Source organism: Hippocampus zosterae, chromosome 14 (assembly GCF_025434085.1).
Source record: "Hippocampus zosterae strain Florida chromosome 14, ASM2543408v3, whole genome shotgun sequence".
Taxonomy (NCBI): domain Eukaryota; kingdom Metazoa; phylum Chordata; class Actinopteri; order Syngnathiformes; family Syngnathidae; genus Hippocampus; species Hippocampus zosterae.
This window is the reverse complement of record NC_067464.1, coordinates 7,857,010-7,872,973: the sequence shown is the minus strand read 5'-3', so window position 1 is coordinate 7,872,973 and position 15,964 is coordinate 7,857,010. Positions and strand designations below refer to the sequence as shown.

General features: G+C 43.6%; 2 protein-coding genes and 1 long non-coding RNA gene across 5 annotated transcripts in view; 2 read left to right on the top strand and 1 right to left on the bottom strand.

Annotated features, from left to right (window-relative positions):
* Window positions 1–374: 374 nt before the first annotated feature.
* On the bottom strand, window positions 375–10,183 carry zbtb42 (zinc finger and BTB domain containing 42). Of its 3 annotated transcripts, none has more exons than XM_052085914.1 (3): window positions 7,748–10,183; window positions 7,009–7,128; window positions 375–6,132 (listed from the first exon to the last, which is right to left on the bottom strand). In XM_052085914.1, exons 2-3 carry the CDS (start codon window positions 7,010–7,012, stop codon window positions 4,523–4,525), a joined length of 1,614 nt encoding a protein of 537 aa, XP_051941874.1. In that variant the 5' UTR covers window positions 7,013–7,128; window positions 7,748–10,183; the 3' UTR covers window positions 375–4,522. The 3 variants fall into 3 exon arrangements, with proteins under 3 accessions (XP_051941874.1, XP_051941873.1, XP_051941875.1); XM_052085913.1 differs by having other exon boundaries at window positions 7,009–7,049; XM_052085915.1 differs by lacking the exon at window positions 7,009–7,128.
* LOC127614620 (uncharacterized) lies at window positions 7,800–12,277 on the top strand. Its single transcript, XR_007966648.1, has 3 exons — window positions 7,800–7,940; window positions 10,178–10,288; window positions 11,216–12,277. It is a non-coding gene; the product is annotated as an uncharacterized LOC127614620 (long non-coding RNA).
* Window positions 12,278–14,817: 2,540 nt separating this feature from the next.
* akt1 (v-akt murine thymoma viral oncogene homolog 1) overlaps window positions 14,818–15,964 on the top strand; it is a 36,220-nt gene continuing 35,073 nt past the window's right edge. The window contains exon 1 of the mRNA XM_052085921.1: window positions 14,818–15,010. The gene's annotated coding sequence lies outside the window, so the exon portion shown is untranslated. The remainder of the gene's footprint in view (window positions 15,011–15,964) is intronic.

The window sequence follows — 15,964 nt, the reverse complement described above, 5'->3', positions numbered from 1 at the left end:
TAACAGGTTCAGTTCCAGCCACAGTCTCCCTGTGTGGAGTTTGGATGTGCTACCCGTGCTCCCCTGTGTGGGTTTTCTCCGGGTACTCCGGTTTCCTCCTACATTCCAAAAACATGCATAGCAGGCTGATTGAACACTAAATTATCCGAGGCATGAGTGTGAGTGCGCATGGTTTGTCTCTGTGTAGGCTCCAGCACACCCCCCCCCCCACCCCGCCCGTGACCCTTGTGAGGATAAGCGAATCGAAAAATGAATGGATGGATTATGGAATAAAACACTGAAAGGCATGATGGGGGCAGATTCTGACAGGGAAATAGTAACTCTTAGCCCCATCTCTGCATTGAGTACACTAAGCATCACTAATACGAGCAATAATTCTGAAAGTGACTCTTTATCAGTGCTCATTTATTACTACTTTAAGAGTTGAATCATCTCGCTTATTTTCAAGCTTTTTACACAAGACAAAAAAAGTGCAAAAACATTGAGAGAGAAATCAATAAAATTCACACCGACAAAGTTGTTCCATTTAATTCTATGCATAGTCTTATAAAGACCTAAATCCAGATTGTCACATTTCCACAGCACACACACCTCCACAAACACGCACACACACTCTCACACACACACACACACAAAGGCGCAAACAAGTAATATGCACAGTAAATTGCCTCAGTATCTAATCAAAGATTGTCCTCTAATCTATACACCTCTAACACTGAAGCAATTACTATAAAATATATTGTTCTTATTTAGAGGGAAAAAAATTATATTAAATTCTAATGGCACTTTCTACAGTTTCAATTAAAAAGGTGTTGGCTCGATGTTTAGCTGATGAAACCAAATTAAAAGTTAGAAGCTGCAAGAGAAACAAATGCAATGATAATAAATATTTTCTGGCGATGGTACACAATTTCACAGTTGGAACCCGCAACAGAGCACAACAAATCCCCTGTTGGATAACGGTCGTTTTGCGACTTCAAAATCATACAGCATGAGTTTCGGCAAGCATAGCCTTTTGAGTCCATGAAAAAGACAACAATGAGAATCTCGGCAGTTCATTCACATTCATCAGTGACATGACTCGAGGAACTACTGGAACCCAAAGCACACGCACTCGTGCGCGCACTCACACAAATGCTTGTCCTCAGTTTAACACCTCCAAAAAATTTATTCACACAATGAAATGACATCCCCGGAACCTCAAACAAAAGCAGCCCAAAATAAAAAAAAAAAAGGAAATCAATTTTACAAGTGTTATGAAAAGAAATCAGTAGTTGTTATGCTTCAGTGGGGTGTTGTTACGTGAACACTAGCGAGTGCACAAAGTACAAAAAGAGGCTCCTTCAGATGTAACACCTATTTGTGTGTCAACAAGGCACGCTCGGTGACCATCCTGGAGCTTTAAATAACTGCGACAAAAGAAACGCACTGTGTTCTTGTTTTTTTTTTTCCGGCCTGTATACATGTACATTCAAGAATGAAGAAACGTCTGACCAAGCTTGCCACGTTTTCTTGCCCGTACATGAAATTGACACGACACAAGAAGTATGCAAAGTGGAACCTTGAGTTACGAACATCCCTTTTTACAAACAATTCGGGTTATGCCCACAATAAAAGGTATTGACGATAGACTATGTACGTCATGCTTTGTCTCGCAGTGTGTTAACATGATTAAAAATGTGCATAAGGCACTGCTGTCAACTGAAAACTCGCTGTATCTCTCCGCAACGTAAGGCAAAAACTTTTTTCTCATCTCGTGTCAGCAGGCTCTGTGCATCACGCAAGGCAAGGTTAGGCAGTGGCACCGGTATGTACCTTTTTGTTGTTGTTTAGCTCTTGATAAACGAGAAAGCACTCACTGGTGATAGTGTGATTGTGGCAATCAACAAATTATGAAAATAACCAAATGAAATAATATATAATAAATATAATAATAATATATACCGAATTTATCTTTGAAATATGTGACTTGCCACTTGACATTTTTTTTAACTGGAAAGAAAAACTGGTTTACCTGTGATTGGTCTTGTCACTAAACCAACCAATGCATTAGGAAAGAAAAAGAGAAAAACATGTTTCCCCATGTTATTATGGAAGAAGACGCTTTTTGAACGGAGAAGCTGTAGACCTCCTCCACTTCTTCAAGATCATGAGTTCATTTCTTGATAATTGATGAGTATATTTTCACTTATTTCTATATTGCATTATATTTCTTTTTAACCACAGATTGGTTTAAAAAGGAGGTAAGTATAACTTAGTTGGGGGCAGGAACGGATTAATCCCATTTCACTTTATTTCAATGGGAAACATTACCTTGATTTATGAACGTTTCATGCAACAAACGTGATGACAGAACCAATTAAGTTCGTAGCTCGAGGCTCCACTTTACACGGAATAAGGGTGCTCACTAAACTGGTTCAACTGAGCAGCATTTAAGATGGGCCGTTATCAATGATGCTCGAGTAAAACTCTTGCTGCCAGTATTCTCCGTGTTCATCGGGGGACGCGGGACACAATGAGAACTCATAATCTCTTTATAGGTGTGCAATCGAATCGCAACGGTCCCTCCTCTCAGTAGAACAATGATGCATTTATCTGACTGCATGCTGCGTGGAGGGAGGGTTGGGGTGGGGGGTGGGTAGGACTTTGATGCCTCCAAACAATACACCTGTTTACAGTCTCCTTGGTTTCCCTTCGCCTAAATACATTTCTCACATTCCAATGCCTCCATTCAATACACCAAAGCGGCAAGAGAAACGTGCACTCGCCTAACCCCGCCCCGCAGCTCGAACGGAGATACACAATGATCCCTTGAGAACTACCTGGGACTTGTGTGTGGAAGGTGGGGAGGGGGGGACAATGCGAGTATTGTCCCATTTCTATAGGTAGCCAATGACGACTCGCTACGGCTGCGCTCGTGGAAAAACTATTTCCTGTGGCAGAACAGCAGAGCTGAATGAAAATCCTGATTCTGATTCGCAGTCTGTTTAACTCTGGAGCACCCCCACCCCCACCTCCCCCTGGGAAGACACTGCAGCCTTAAAAAGACACCTGACTCCCGCCACCCCGCGGGTGTGATAAAAACACATAAATAGAATATATATTTACATTAAATATACAAATGGTGATAGCAGCCTAGGAAATAGTGTTGAGACTACTGTATGTGCATGCTAAAAACAAGTGCTTCTCTAGGTTCCACGTGACTGATATTTTTCAATGAAAGCACAATTACAGTAACTTGATTTGCACAAAGAGAAAACAAAAGAGAGCCCCAATACCAGTTAATAGTACCAACTGTCGAGCTAATCGAAAACCACTTACCCCCCCCCAAAAAAACCTGAACCAAACTAATAAATAAATTTCAGATCAAGTCTTCTCAGGACAGATTAGACACACACAAAAAAAAGCAACTATTTAGCAACGAGTGGAACTCCTTCCTGCCCACAGACATTTTTTGGGGGGGGAGGGGGGGTCGCTAAAGGCATCAAGGTCAGTAGTAACACATAACAGTAAGAAACTATGGTGAGCATGAAATTGTTGATTAAAAAAGAAAGTCCGTAGCTTTAGCAGAACGTCACGGCTGTGATTATCCACCTGTCCAACGGTGACCAACTACTGGTTTGTTCATCCTGCAGCCATACCAGGAAATATAACGCTCGTCGGCTGTTTGTCTTCTTCTACAATCAATAACTTCATAAGAGCTTCATTTACATAGTTGGGCCACGCACTTATCAGGGCCCTCGTGGATCAATTAGCATTCCAGCGCTGCCTATTACCTTTGTTAATCCTCCGGTATGTGTGAGTGGATTTGACAAAAGGCCTGCTGATCGATCACTCTTCAAGAAGTACACTAAAGTCAAGTGTAACGAGGCACAAGTGTTGTAGGCATGAACTCGAGCTTTGTGTCCTTCCTTTGAATGGACACTTTTAAGTAGCAAGGAGGCCATTTCTTCAAATAGTTCACATTCATGCTGAAAACAAAACAAACAAACAAACAAAAAAAAAACGACAGGTGATTCCAAGGGAAAATACACAAGTGGACATAATGGGTTTGTCTCCTTTAACCTTGACCTTTCAAGAAAAACTTCCCTGAAAAAAAAAATATATATATATATATTCCAGTAGTCTAAACTTCATTAGTTTTGCTGCCTCGAAATTTTTAACTTGTTACAAATACCCAAATAAATAATAATATGACAGTAGGAAAACGGACGGTTCTGATCTCCCATGTGCACAAATAAAGTCGATTGTATGAACAAATGTTAGCAGCCTGCGTTCTGCCTTGGCGATGCCTTTCAGCTCCTCAAATAAAGTCGACCCACGGAGAGAAAGACGACGCAAACAAACGAGCGCATCGTCGACTTTGTTCAACTTCCACACCGATGCCGTTCGCCAGTTTTGCTTCCAGTTGCTACATCAAGAGAAACGCCCCCAGGGGTAGAATCCAAACTGCCGGTGTGTGAATACTAAGGTGTGAAAAGACACGGGGCGGGGCCGTGTTGGCACAAGTTGAGCGCTCGCTTTATCCTACGGCGAGCGTTTTCACAAGGCCACAGTGAAACTTCCTGATGTGGCGATACAGGTCCCCGGATTGGGTGAAGCGTCGCTCGCACCATTTGCACGCGTGCGGCTTCTCCCGCGTGTGGACCACGGCGTGTCGACTCAAGTTGTGCGAGTACTGGAAGCTCTTGCCGCACTGGCCGCAGGTGTACGGCTTCTCGCCGGAGTGTGTGCGCTCGTGGCGCTTGAGGGTGTACATGCAGGAGAAGGTCTTGTTGCACTGCATGCAGGTGGGCACCGAGCCGTCGGGGGACAACTTGGAGCGAGCGCCGTCCTTCTCGCGGAAGTGCGAGCTGAGGTGCAGCTGCAGGACGTGCGGGCTGGGGAAGATTTTGCTGCAGAGGGGGCACACGCACGCCTGTTGCCCCGCGGGCAAGAGCACCCCGCTGGAGGTGGAGATGTCCGAAGAAGCCAAGTCGTCTTCCTCCTCCTCCTCGCTGTCCCCCGGCAGCCTCCCCCTCCTCCGCTGCGCCGCCGCCTCCCTGCCGGGGGCGCCCTCCCTCCCGCCGCAGGCCTCCCCCTCCTCGTCCATCAGGTCTTCCTCCTGGGAGAGGAGGGCGGCGGTGGGACCGTTGTTGCCTGGGAAGAGGGCAGCGAACCCTGTCACCACTGAGCTCCTGGCGCTATTCCCAAAGCGCTGGCTCTCAGGGCTCACGGGCTCACTGTCCTCCTGCTCTGACAGCAAGTCGTGTTCATCTTTAACAAGTGGCTCAGTGCCCTGCTGTTGGCTGTCGAGGGCCAGCTGTCCCGAGATGTAGGAGGCCTGTAAGGGATCTCTGCTAGACAGAGGCTTGAAAGACAAATCCAGAGCGCAGTCCATGTCATCCGAAGCCCGGGACCTCTGGGACAGCGATACGGTGGAACTACTGACATCGGCTTTTGTTTTTCCAGCTGTTTGGACGCAAGGCTCGCCCTCCGCTGACACATAATTGACACCTACAAGGTTCGGGGACCTGCCGGAGTGACCGTTTGCCTTCTGCCTGTTCCGCCCAGACCTTTCGCAGTCGCTGACGGCGAGCCCCGCTTCGCTGTTGTCCGTGTCAGACTGTTCCGTCGGGGAGGGGGGCCCCGGGAGCCCCCGGGACCGCCGTCTTCCGAGCTGCTTGTCAGCGCGCGGCTCGCCGTCCGAGGAATTGTCCCGCTCCAGACAGCTGAGTCCAAAAGCCTCACCCATCTTTTCGTCGAGCGAGGAGAGCTCCTTGTCTTTCAGCTTGCCTTTACACACTTTGACGATGTCGTACATGTGGAGGTAGCTGGCTGCGGCCAGCACGTCCTCCACTGGAAGAGTGCTGAATTCCAGCTTGCCCTCATACATAAATTCAAGCAGCAGACCGAAGGCCGGCGCTGTCACAATGTCACTGTTGAGATGCACAACATCCCTTTTGTCTAGCTGGTCCCTGTAGAAGAGATGGAAGTACATGCTGCAGGAAGCCAGCACGGCTCTGTGCGCCTTGAAGCGAGCCTCCCCGACCAGAACGGTGCAGTCACACAGGAAACCTTGGTGACGCTGCTGACTCAAACACTGCAGCAACTGGCGGCTATGGTCTGGGAACTCCATTCTTCCCTCATAACCTGACGGAAAACAGGAAAAACAGGATGGTGGGTAAACAAATTGGGGCTACTCAGAAAAGGGAGACAGAGCCGAATTACGCTATTAAATACAAAAAAAAACCCCAAAACTTTAGTGCCAGTGACTTAGATGTGGCAGCATTCACATCTGATTGAGTTAATAGACCCGAGAATGAGTGGCATGACGGAGGTGGCCACTGTGCTAATTTTGCACCAAATTAAGCAATGTTTTCATCAGCACTGGGAAGGAAACAGATTCATCCTGAATCATTTTTTAAAAATGTCTATTGCAGTTGTTCCAAGAGTCTCTATTCACTCCCAAGACTAATGACAAAAACAACCCAAGTCAAATATCTAAAAGAGTTTCTGTGCAGACGACTACTGAAACCTTTTACAACCTTACTATCAAGGAAACACTTCTTCGATTGATCCTGAATCAGTGTACGCATTAGTGCCTTTCGTTTTAAACTCAATTCCCTTGAGAGAACACTTGGGTGTCGGTGAATATACTGTTGGAATTGTCAAAAACATGAAAAAGTCAAAGAACTACGAAGGTTGAAAACGAAAATGTAAATCTGGAAAACAAAGTTTCAAACAAGATAAACTGCACTGATGAAATTACTTGAAGAAGTTTGGGAAAGAATTCTCACTACACTTTTGCACAAATATCCAACTGAAATCCCCAAACTAAAGAAAGTCGATAACTTGAAAAAATGTGCACATATTCGTAGTCATACATCAAAATATGCTGCACAATCTCCCTAAATTCAATTTGCATTTCTTCTAGTAAAATCGCACTAGTATATACAACACGCTACTATGACTCTTCCAACTTTTCAACCTTTTCCATAGTCATAAACTTTATTAAAGTAGGCTCACCCATTCTCCTAAATGATCCAGTTTCAATCCACCTCCTTCAGCTTCCACAAAGATTCGTACGTTGGAGGGAAAAAAAAGCGCACACAAACGCAGTCGTGTTTACAGAACAAGCAAGCGGGACTGGAAATGATAGCAGTCGTCCACGGCGGGCAAGGAGCGTCAAAAGGAGGAGGAAAAAACGGAGTGAGTAAACTGCTGCTCTGTTTGCTAATTACACCGCAAGCTGTGGAGTCAGCTGCTCTGACATCACCGCAATGGAAACGCTACCTCCAGCTGTGCTCGCGTTCTGCCATATGTTACCTCGGTGCTGTCCAAAAGCACACCGCTTGTACCATTTTTAGAACCAAAACACCGTCGAAGGTGTAACAAGATAGCCCCGCCACTGCTGCTCACTTTTAATCGCGGAGGGGTTGGGGGGGGGGGGGGTTAAACTACAGCGTAAGGATGAGACTATAACTACTGTATATGTTAGTAGTTATCTATAGCACCTGAAGTTTACGTTAGTTAATGGGTTATTGAAAGTTTGACGCCACCGATGTGCACTTGAACGCAACACGCATGAGTTTCAAAAGAAAAGTGTAAATGAGGCAGCACAGTATAGCCCGAAAGTGTTATATGAGACATTTAGAGGTAGACTTTAAAAAAAAAATCCTCCAAAATGAAGCGAGCCGAGCAGCGACTGGACTCTTAACTTTCGCTTCCTCGCTACGCTCAAACGCACAAAAAACGTCTCACTTACATTTATTTCCGCCTTTTCCGTGATGCGATGATGAGCTTTCTCCCCACTTAGACACCTCGACGTTGTATAATCATGATGTGCTGCCAGATGTTGGATTCCCTCTCGTCGGTTCTTCGAGCTTTCGGTCCAGTGCCCCGCGAGGCAGGCTGCGCTCGCTTGTCTCGCTCGGCTGCTGGCTGGCTGGCTGCTGTTGGTGAGTGTCAACGAACAGGTTGATCGTGTGGCCGCCAAATCTCGCGATAGCGCCCGGCCCACCACCAGAAACTTGTGTACTACTGCGAGAACTCGCACAGCGGCAGCAAGTAGCAGAGGACGCCGGCGGCAACATCAGTTGCTGCTGGAAACACCTGTCTGCTCTGTGTGCAACCCTCCCGCTACAGTTGGAAGTAGAGGGTCGGGGCTCAACAGAGGCACAGACCAAACCAAAATGTGAATGCTTACTCAATTTAGGTGGTGTGATGACTTGTAATTTATTGCATGACTAAGGTATATTTTTTCCTTTCTGATGCAATACTGTATAATGCTCAGAGGGCTATACTCACCTGTTACTACTTGTTTATAGTTGTTTGTACCGATATATTTGAATCTTAATGGTATTTTTCCTCTGGATAGTATTATTTTATTGCATTTTATTTTTAATCCATTTAATATTTGTTCTTATTTTGAAGAGCTTAAAATAAATACATAAAAATGTAGCAGTATCACTGTCACACTTAACAGTCAACATTGAACCTGTATTTTTTGCACCTTCATTTATTTTAAACAAATACTCAGGGTGCTGTCAGTCACAATTTTTGCACTTTTGTTAAATGATCATAAATGAATCCCAGCTCACACATGATGACCCTTATGAGAACAATCACTGTAGAAAATTTAATACTGATGTGAACATTTTTTCCACTTTTGATTGGTCGACGTTGATTTAATGCTTTTTGTAGTTGTAGTTCATAGCGGTTTAGAAATGCACTGCATTATACTGAGTGGTTCTCACAGACTGTTTCGCTAATGGACTGCCGGCCAGTTAGGCAAGCAAAATAAATAATATGTGACACAGCTGTTAACATCTCTGTTGCTGTCAATGGAAACGGATCTCAAGCTGACGACCAAACACATCTTGTATTTGTTGAATTTGGTTACACATTGATGAAATCATAAGGCAATATAAATTCCACATTCCTCATTATTTATCACGCATGCCATGTTAAAAAAAAAACATGTCAAATTTGCTAGATGTATACAGTTAGAATCTGTGATGTGAACTCGACCCAAAACATTTCATTCAGCATGGAAATTGGATGGACTGTCATCAGTTCTTTTATCCCCACTCTTAGTGTGCAATTTTTCAAATTTGAATGAATAAGGATTTTTATTTTAACACGCTGTTTGTTTCAATTTTTTACAGATCTTTGTATTATATCTTTTATTATAGAATGCATTATTATAGTAGTTGTTTTTTATTTTATTTTAAACAAAGATTTACTTTCACGTAACTTCGAAACGGTCCCTATTTCCTTTTTAGTTTTATGCAAATCGTAGATTTCTATTAAAGTGTTACATTTACCAACTCTCTGTGATAAAGATTTGTTTGTGGCTTTGAGATCATCGGAGGATGAAAGACAAACTTTATGCTCACAAAGAGTTTGTTGCTTGAAAAGAATGATAAATCATGCATTGTAATTTGGACTGTCAGAGCTTTTGGGAACTTTAAAGGGCCGTTTTCTCTAATCCTGCTTCCAGTTGAGAAATTCCCTGGCACCCAACCACCCATTGGCTTTGTTTTTCCTGGCTGTGATAACCCAAACAGTCTTAAGACACAAGTGATGATTTATGTGGAGGGAGAAAAGTCTCAAATCTGCTTAACCTCCTGAGTAAATAAAATATTTTCCAGAGTCTGTCGGGTGATGGTAAAAGCAAAAGATGGCAGCACAGGGGAGAAACAGTTGAGGTTGCAGCTGCTCATTTTGTGCGCTCCCCTGTTTCTTCTCCTCCGCCTCATGCCCCCTTTTTTGCGCCCTCCCAACTGCCCCTGTCACCTTTGCCCTGTGTTCCAGCTGTCGTGTGTTTTGAAAGGACCATTTGCAGCTCCTCCTAGTGTTCTGACACAGGGGGGAATGAGCAATGTGACGGGATGCGACAGCCACTGGTCGTAAGGGGCCACCGGCTAGATTCTTGCCAACTTACTTTTTTTCCATTTTTAGTCTGGCTGCAACTGCTCAAAACGAATAGCTTCCACCCGTATCCGCATGACGAGAAGCAATGCAGCTCGGAGGCATGGTGCGCATTGGACAAATGGTGTATGAAAAAAAAAACACTCAATGTACACCATCAATGCAGAATCAGTGATGCAGATAAGAATAGGAGCAGTCACCGTGTGTTTTCATGGCCCTGGTAAACTTGGGCGCACAGTAAAGGAGGGGTGTGTGTTCACAGGGGCAAGACAAAGCAGTGGTTGTGCCCCGGGATCTGTGGCCTCAGCACGGCAAAAAGTTCTCACACACAGTGAAAGATCGGAAAGGATGGAAAGAGAATGAGAGTGGGGGAGTAAGTAGAGAGAGAAAACACTTCCTGGAGGTTCATTCTTCCTCACTGCAACCATCAATGGCATTCTCCCCCTGACCCACTCCTCTCGCAGATAAACAAAAGAGCCCGCATTCCACTGGTGCCTGACCGGCCAAGCAACCAGCAGCCATCCAGCCACAGTGGAAGCACATCACTGACCTCACCAGTTCACAGTCACCTCATATAAGGGCGGCCTTGAACTGCTCTGTGGGATTGAGGATCCATGTAATGCATCCTAATTTAAAATCCCCCTGGAAGAATTTGGTTTGAATTTAAGTATATGTCCTCAAAAAGCTGTGACAAACAGGCTCCTCGGTGGAAAACATCAGTCCATCCCAATCCCGCAACATAGGAATACAAATCGGATAGTTGATGGCCCTATTGTCATTTGGCATCACCAGAATAACACTACATGCAAAGCATACGCGTCATTTTTTTTTCTGCTCTGGCTCTCGGTGAAGGGGGATGATTCTTGCTCTGCTATCTATCTATCTATCTATCTATCTATCTATCTATCTATCTATCTATCTATCTATCTATCTATCTATCTATCTATCTATCTATCTATCTATCTATCTATCTATCTATCTATCTATCTATCTATCTATCTATCTATCTATCTATCTATCTATCTATCTATCTATCTATCTATCTATCTATCTATCTATCTATCTATCTATCTATCTATCTATCTATCTATCTATCTATCTATCTATCTATCTATCTATCTATCTATCTATCTATCTATCTATCTATCTATCTATCTATCTATCTATCTATCTATCTATCTATCTATCTATCTATCTATCTATCTATCAACAGCCCATTAAGTCATGCAAAGTGTCACATTCTGTGTCGTCTATACAGTATCTATAAATCCAGCTTCTGTTTCTCCCTTTGAACCCGCAGAACAACAAAGTTGGCTGACATCACTGGAGCAGGAACAGATGAGGAGGATGAGGAATACCCCGCCGAATGGCAACAGCAAAAGATACAGGATAGCTTCAGTCTTCCATACTTATATGACAAGAGCAGCTTGGCAAAGGTAACACATGACAACAGAAGGGGCTGGGGGCAGAGGCCCCTGTGTATACACCAGCAGCTGGCTCTACTATCCTGTTCCAATGATGCTGTTTACCAAATACGGCGGAGAGAGGAACCTCGAAAGGTCAAACAGGGATGCTGCATCATGTTAAAATAATGAACGTAGAAATGAAAAGGTGACTTAACTCTCACGTTGTTGCCATACACAGTTAGAGACGAACCCGGTTCATTAAAGAGGAAGTCAAGTCCAAAATTATCTTTCCAATAATATGTTCAATGCGACCCTGTCAGTCTAAACCAGTTGTGGGCAAACTATGGCACGCGGGCCGAATCCGGCCCGTTGGTCCTTTTAATCCGGGCCGCCAAAGGTTGGTCCAATTAAGGTTCGATGTGAATGATTTTCATTTCAATTGGACTTGTAATGACAGGCATTTCACCGCTAGGTGGCGCATTGACTATAAGTTGCAGAACAGGGGGGGCGGCGGATCTTTTCGACCACCTAGGACCTCTGTATTTTTTTTTAATGTACCATAGCTCGTGCTGACCTGGCCCTTCTGTCAAATTTTAAAAGTCAATGCAGCCCCCGAGCCAAAATGTTTGCCCACCCCTGGTCTAAACACAGTATTCTGATTCATAATGCGTTTTGTAGACCATGAATTAAGCTGCAAAATCCACCTGTTTTAACCAACTCACGGGGTGGCCATTTTCCCACTTGTTGTTGAACGAAGATGACATTGCAGTTTCTAATGGCTCAGCTTACAAACGTCACATGACCAACCTCCCCCATCCAGAAAACAAGTGAGTCATGATTGATCATTACCTGAGCCTTTAGGCACTGTGATGTCATTTTCAGTCGACGGCAAGTGGCAGTAAAGGGCAAAATGGATACCCTTTGAGATGCATGTGGTCAGCTGGATTGCTGCTTAATTCATACATTCTTGCTGCTGGAGGCTGTAAATTTCCCCATTGTGGGACAAATAAAGGATATCTTAATCTTAATATTCCACAAACGCTTCCTCGACTTTTTTCTCCTCCTCCTCCAACAAATCTGACTAATTGCCTTTAGGGGTTAACACCATCTGAGTCATCTGAGGGCTTTATACAATTGAGAGAGTATCTGTTACTACCTTGAACCCAATTGCACTGGCCTGCCTGTACCTGTCCCAGTTCAACTCCTGTATTCTTTGTCAAGCTCTGCTGTGTCTGTTTCTGACTTTTTTTTAAATAAACAAGTGTGTGCATTATAAAGTGAAAAGGGGGGATGAAGGGAAAGAGTTTGCATAGTTGTAGAGTAAATATGCTGTTGAGTCAAGTTTAGTGGGACACAGCTGCTGCCAGAGCAAGAGAGGTTGGTTATATTTGATTCTGAACCTCACTTCATGGCTCGTGGCTTTGTTAGGAAATGCCAGCAACAATTTCTATCTCACAGCGACTCTGAAATAAAAGTGCCCCCCCACCCCCCTTCTTCTTTGGCAAACACTTACTCCGCAGCGGCCATAAACTAAAACAGACATAGATCAACGAGTAAACACTGCGCTTGGGTGATGACTTTGGGTTTTAATCTTTACATTTTAGACCGGAAATGTAAGGGTTAGGGTTAAATGGGCTGTGAAATTGGTGCAAAGGATCAACTGGAAAGTTGGATGATTAAAAATAATTCACCGTTTTGACTCCACTCTGTCATGCCTTCTGTTATTTTGCAGACAAATAGCAAGACAAGTATGATTTGCATACAAGCGTGTCATCCGGTTTAGGGCTGGTAGACAATTTTTGAGTTTTCAATGAATGGAGCAGCATGTTTTAGGAATGTGGGAAGAATCCGCAGTACCTGGAGAAAACACACGCAAGCACAGGATGAACATTCAAACTTTACAGAAGAGGACTACCCGTAGCCAAGATTTGAACGCAGAACGTCAGAACTGTCAGACAAACCACAAGGCCACCGTGTTGCCTTTCTGAGATCATCAAAACAAAATATATCTTCACGGTTGCGAAAACACACGAGGAAGAAAACCAGAGGGCATTTTAAGAAGGGGTGGTTGAATGTAAATACTTAGACTTTATTTGTTTTTCTGAAGAGTTTTTACTTTTGCTCTATTTTTAAAAACAGCAGATATCTGTACTTTAATTTCAAACTCAAAGTAGATTTGCTACTTTTTTCATGCTTCGCACACCACAACACAATGAAATAAGAACATAAATTGAGGGCCCGAAAGGCAACCACGAATGATATCTTGATTGAGATCTTGGGGTCTGATGAGGCTGGAAAAATACAGGGACAGCGGTAGCACCGTGGAACCTGGACTGCAGCAGATTCGGATGAGCCAGATATTCCCGAAAACATTGCCTTCTTTGGGAGAATTGTTTGATGATGTTTGTCTCCAAGAATGATTCATGGAGAATTTGCAGTGTCTTGCGCCAGTCTGAAAACCACCAGCCTGTGATGTTCCTAAATTTTGCGTATAATCAGAAAAAACTCATGCAAGGAGGACTTTTTTTTTCTATTCTCATTTTGTTAGAATTCTTACATTTTTTTGGTTGATAGTTCAGAGCAAAGCTATGCACGGGAACAGATTGCTACAGAGCCCCTAAACCTAAGGGGACACGGAAGAAGAAAAAATGGCATTCCCTCGCAAAGATTGCAAGATAACGCTTTTTTGTAAGGGGACACTTTTTTTTTAAATGCCCTTATTTGTACTTTGGGGTCAGCTTGGTTAACATAGTCTCTCAAGCTCGACTGATTGAGAGACAACACTACTTTGGGGAAGGAGAGAATTGTGCAAGAGGACTTGGATTAAATGTCTTTGTATTTCAAGCCAATTTCAAAGTAAAAATATCAATTAAACTCCCCATCCATGTTTGTTGTTTTCAGTTACCCAGGAGATGACCCGAAAGTACATCAGCACGCATTGTTTTAAAGCGCCCCCTTGCAAAAAAATAAAATAACATAAAAATTGCTTTATCCAGCAAGCTTTGCGAGGGAACGCAGTTTTTTTCTTTCATGTCCCCTTAGGGGCCCCGTAGATTGCTATATTGTATTGCACAAAATTATTAAAATCGGTATTGCATATAATTGTCAGAAATTTTTATTTAATGTTTACTTTCACTGAAGGAATCGAGTCAGTACTTTACTTTTACTTTTATCTGTACGTATACTCAAGTACAGAGTGGGAAGTCTTTAACCACCTCTGGTAAAAAAAAAAAAGAAAAAGTGTCAAAATAAAAAGTAAACAAATAAAACAAAAATAATGCTTCTTCTCTCATAACATGATGTGTTGCTTTTGATTCCGAGGGGCAGAGGGCAACGTTCGTTCTTTGTGCTGAAGCTAATTATTGTGTAAAGTGCAGTCCCACACAGAGGACGTCAAAGTTCATCGAGGCCACACACACGCTCACCAGAAGCCCCCCTCTAACGGCCTCCTCTCCTCCAGGACCGATGGCACTGTGTGCTTGAAATTCGACGGCTCTAGGACCCGTCAGACCAGACTGCCACAGAGGCATTGCAGACGGCGAAATTTGGGAGGTGTAGTGGAAGAAAGGCAAGAGAAACGGAGTAAATGAGATCATTTTTGTCCAGATTATTCAAGGATTTATCAATTTAGAATACCACCGAATCAACTCACTAGAATGAGACGGACACATTATTGAAATCCTGCTCAGGTAAATGGCCGCGTTTCTTTCGCGTGGTTCACTATAAGAGCTTCGAAAGCTAGTCAGGGTATGTCCCCATTGTACTTACATGGGATGCGGTTATTCTCACCCGAGCTGCCCTGCTAGGCCCCAAATCCTTTCTGTCGCTTAATGCAAGCCTGAAATGTACTACTTTCCCGACTCCCGTTGACTGTAAAAGTTACTTTAAAGTCACGGCTGCGAGTTTCGAAAGCGAACCGGGCCGTAACGGTGAAGAGTACTGTATTTTCCACAAGCAACATTGAACGTCTCCTCAGATGTTTGCTTTCTGACAATGACCACTTTTTTGAGACGCAGCCTCGGGCCCGCTTGTAACTGTAAGCTGTGCCCCTATTGTATGTTAAAATGCTGTTTTTTGGTAGTACTTTTATGGCCCACAAGGAAATCTAACGAGATCAACAAGAGTGCGGCCCATTCATTGTTTTGAACACTGCTTACGCTTTATACTGTACGAGCCACACATATCATTAGCTTTCTTAGCGTGTTGTTGCTCAGCTCCAACACCCACTCTTAAAGATCGCACTCATTTTACGTTTCAACTACAATAACAATGTGCTGCTACGTCAGTTGTTTTTAGGGATCTCCTGAAACAGAGACGCCGTCGTGTTATTTCCTTATTATCTAAACTTCTAATCAGCACGTAGGAAGTGTTGACACTGTGTTTAGACTCCCCACGGGCGTTGAGTGTTATTGAAAATGCTTGAACGTTGTTGTTGCGTTCAAAGGTTTAAAAAGTTCAGGACTGGATGCTTTTCCGTGCTTACCTATATATATGAATTACTTCAGCTTTTGCAACACATCAATGTAGCAAATGCCTTTTAAGTGCTCGGTATTTTGGAATACAGTTACAGATACTGTATGTGGACCACAGTTTAAGGGGAAAAACTTATTCGGAAAGTGACTAGTCAAGGAAATACTGGACTG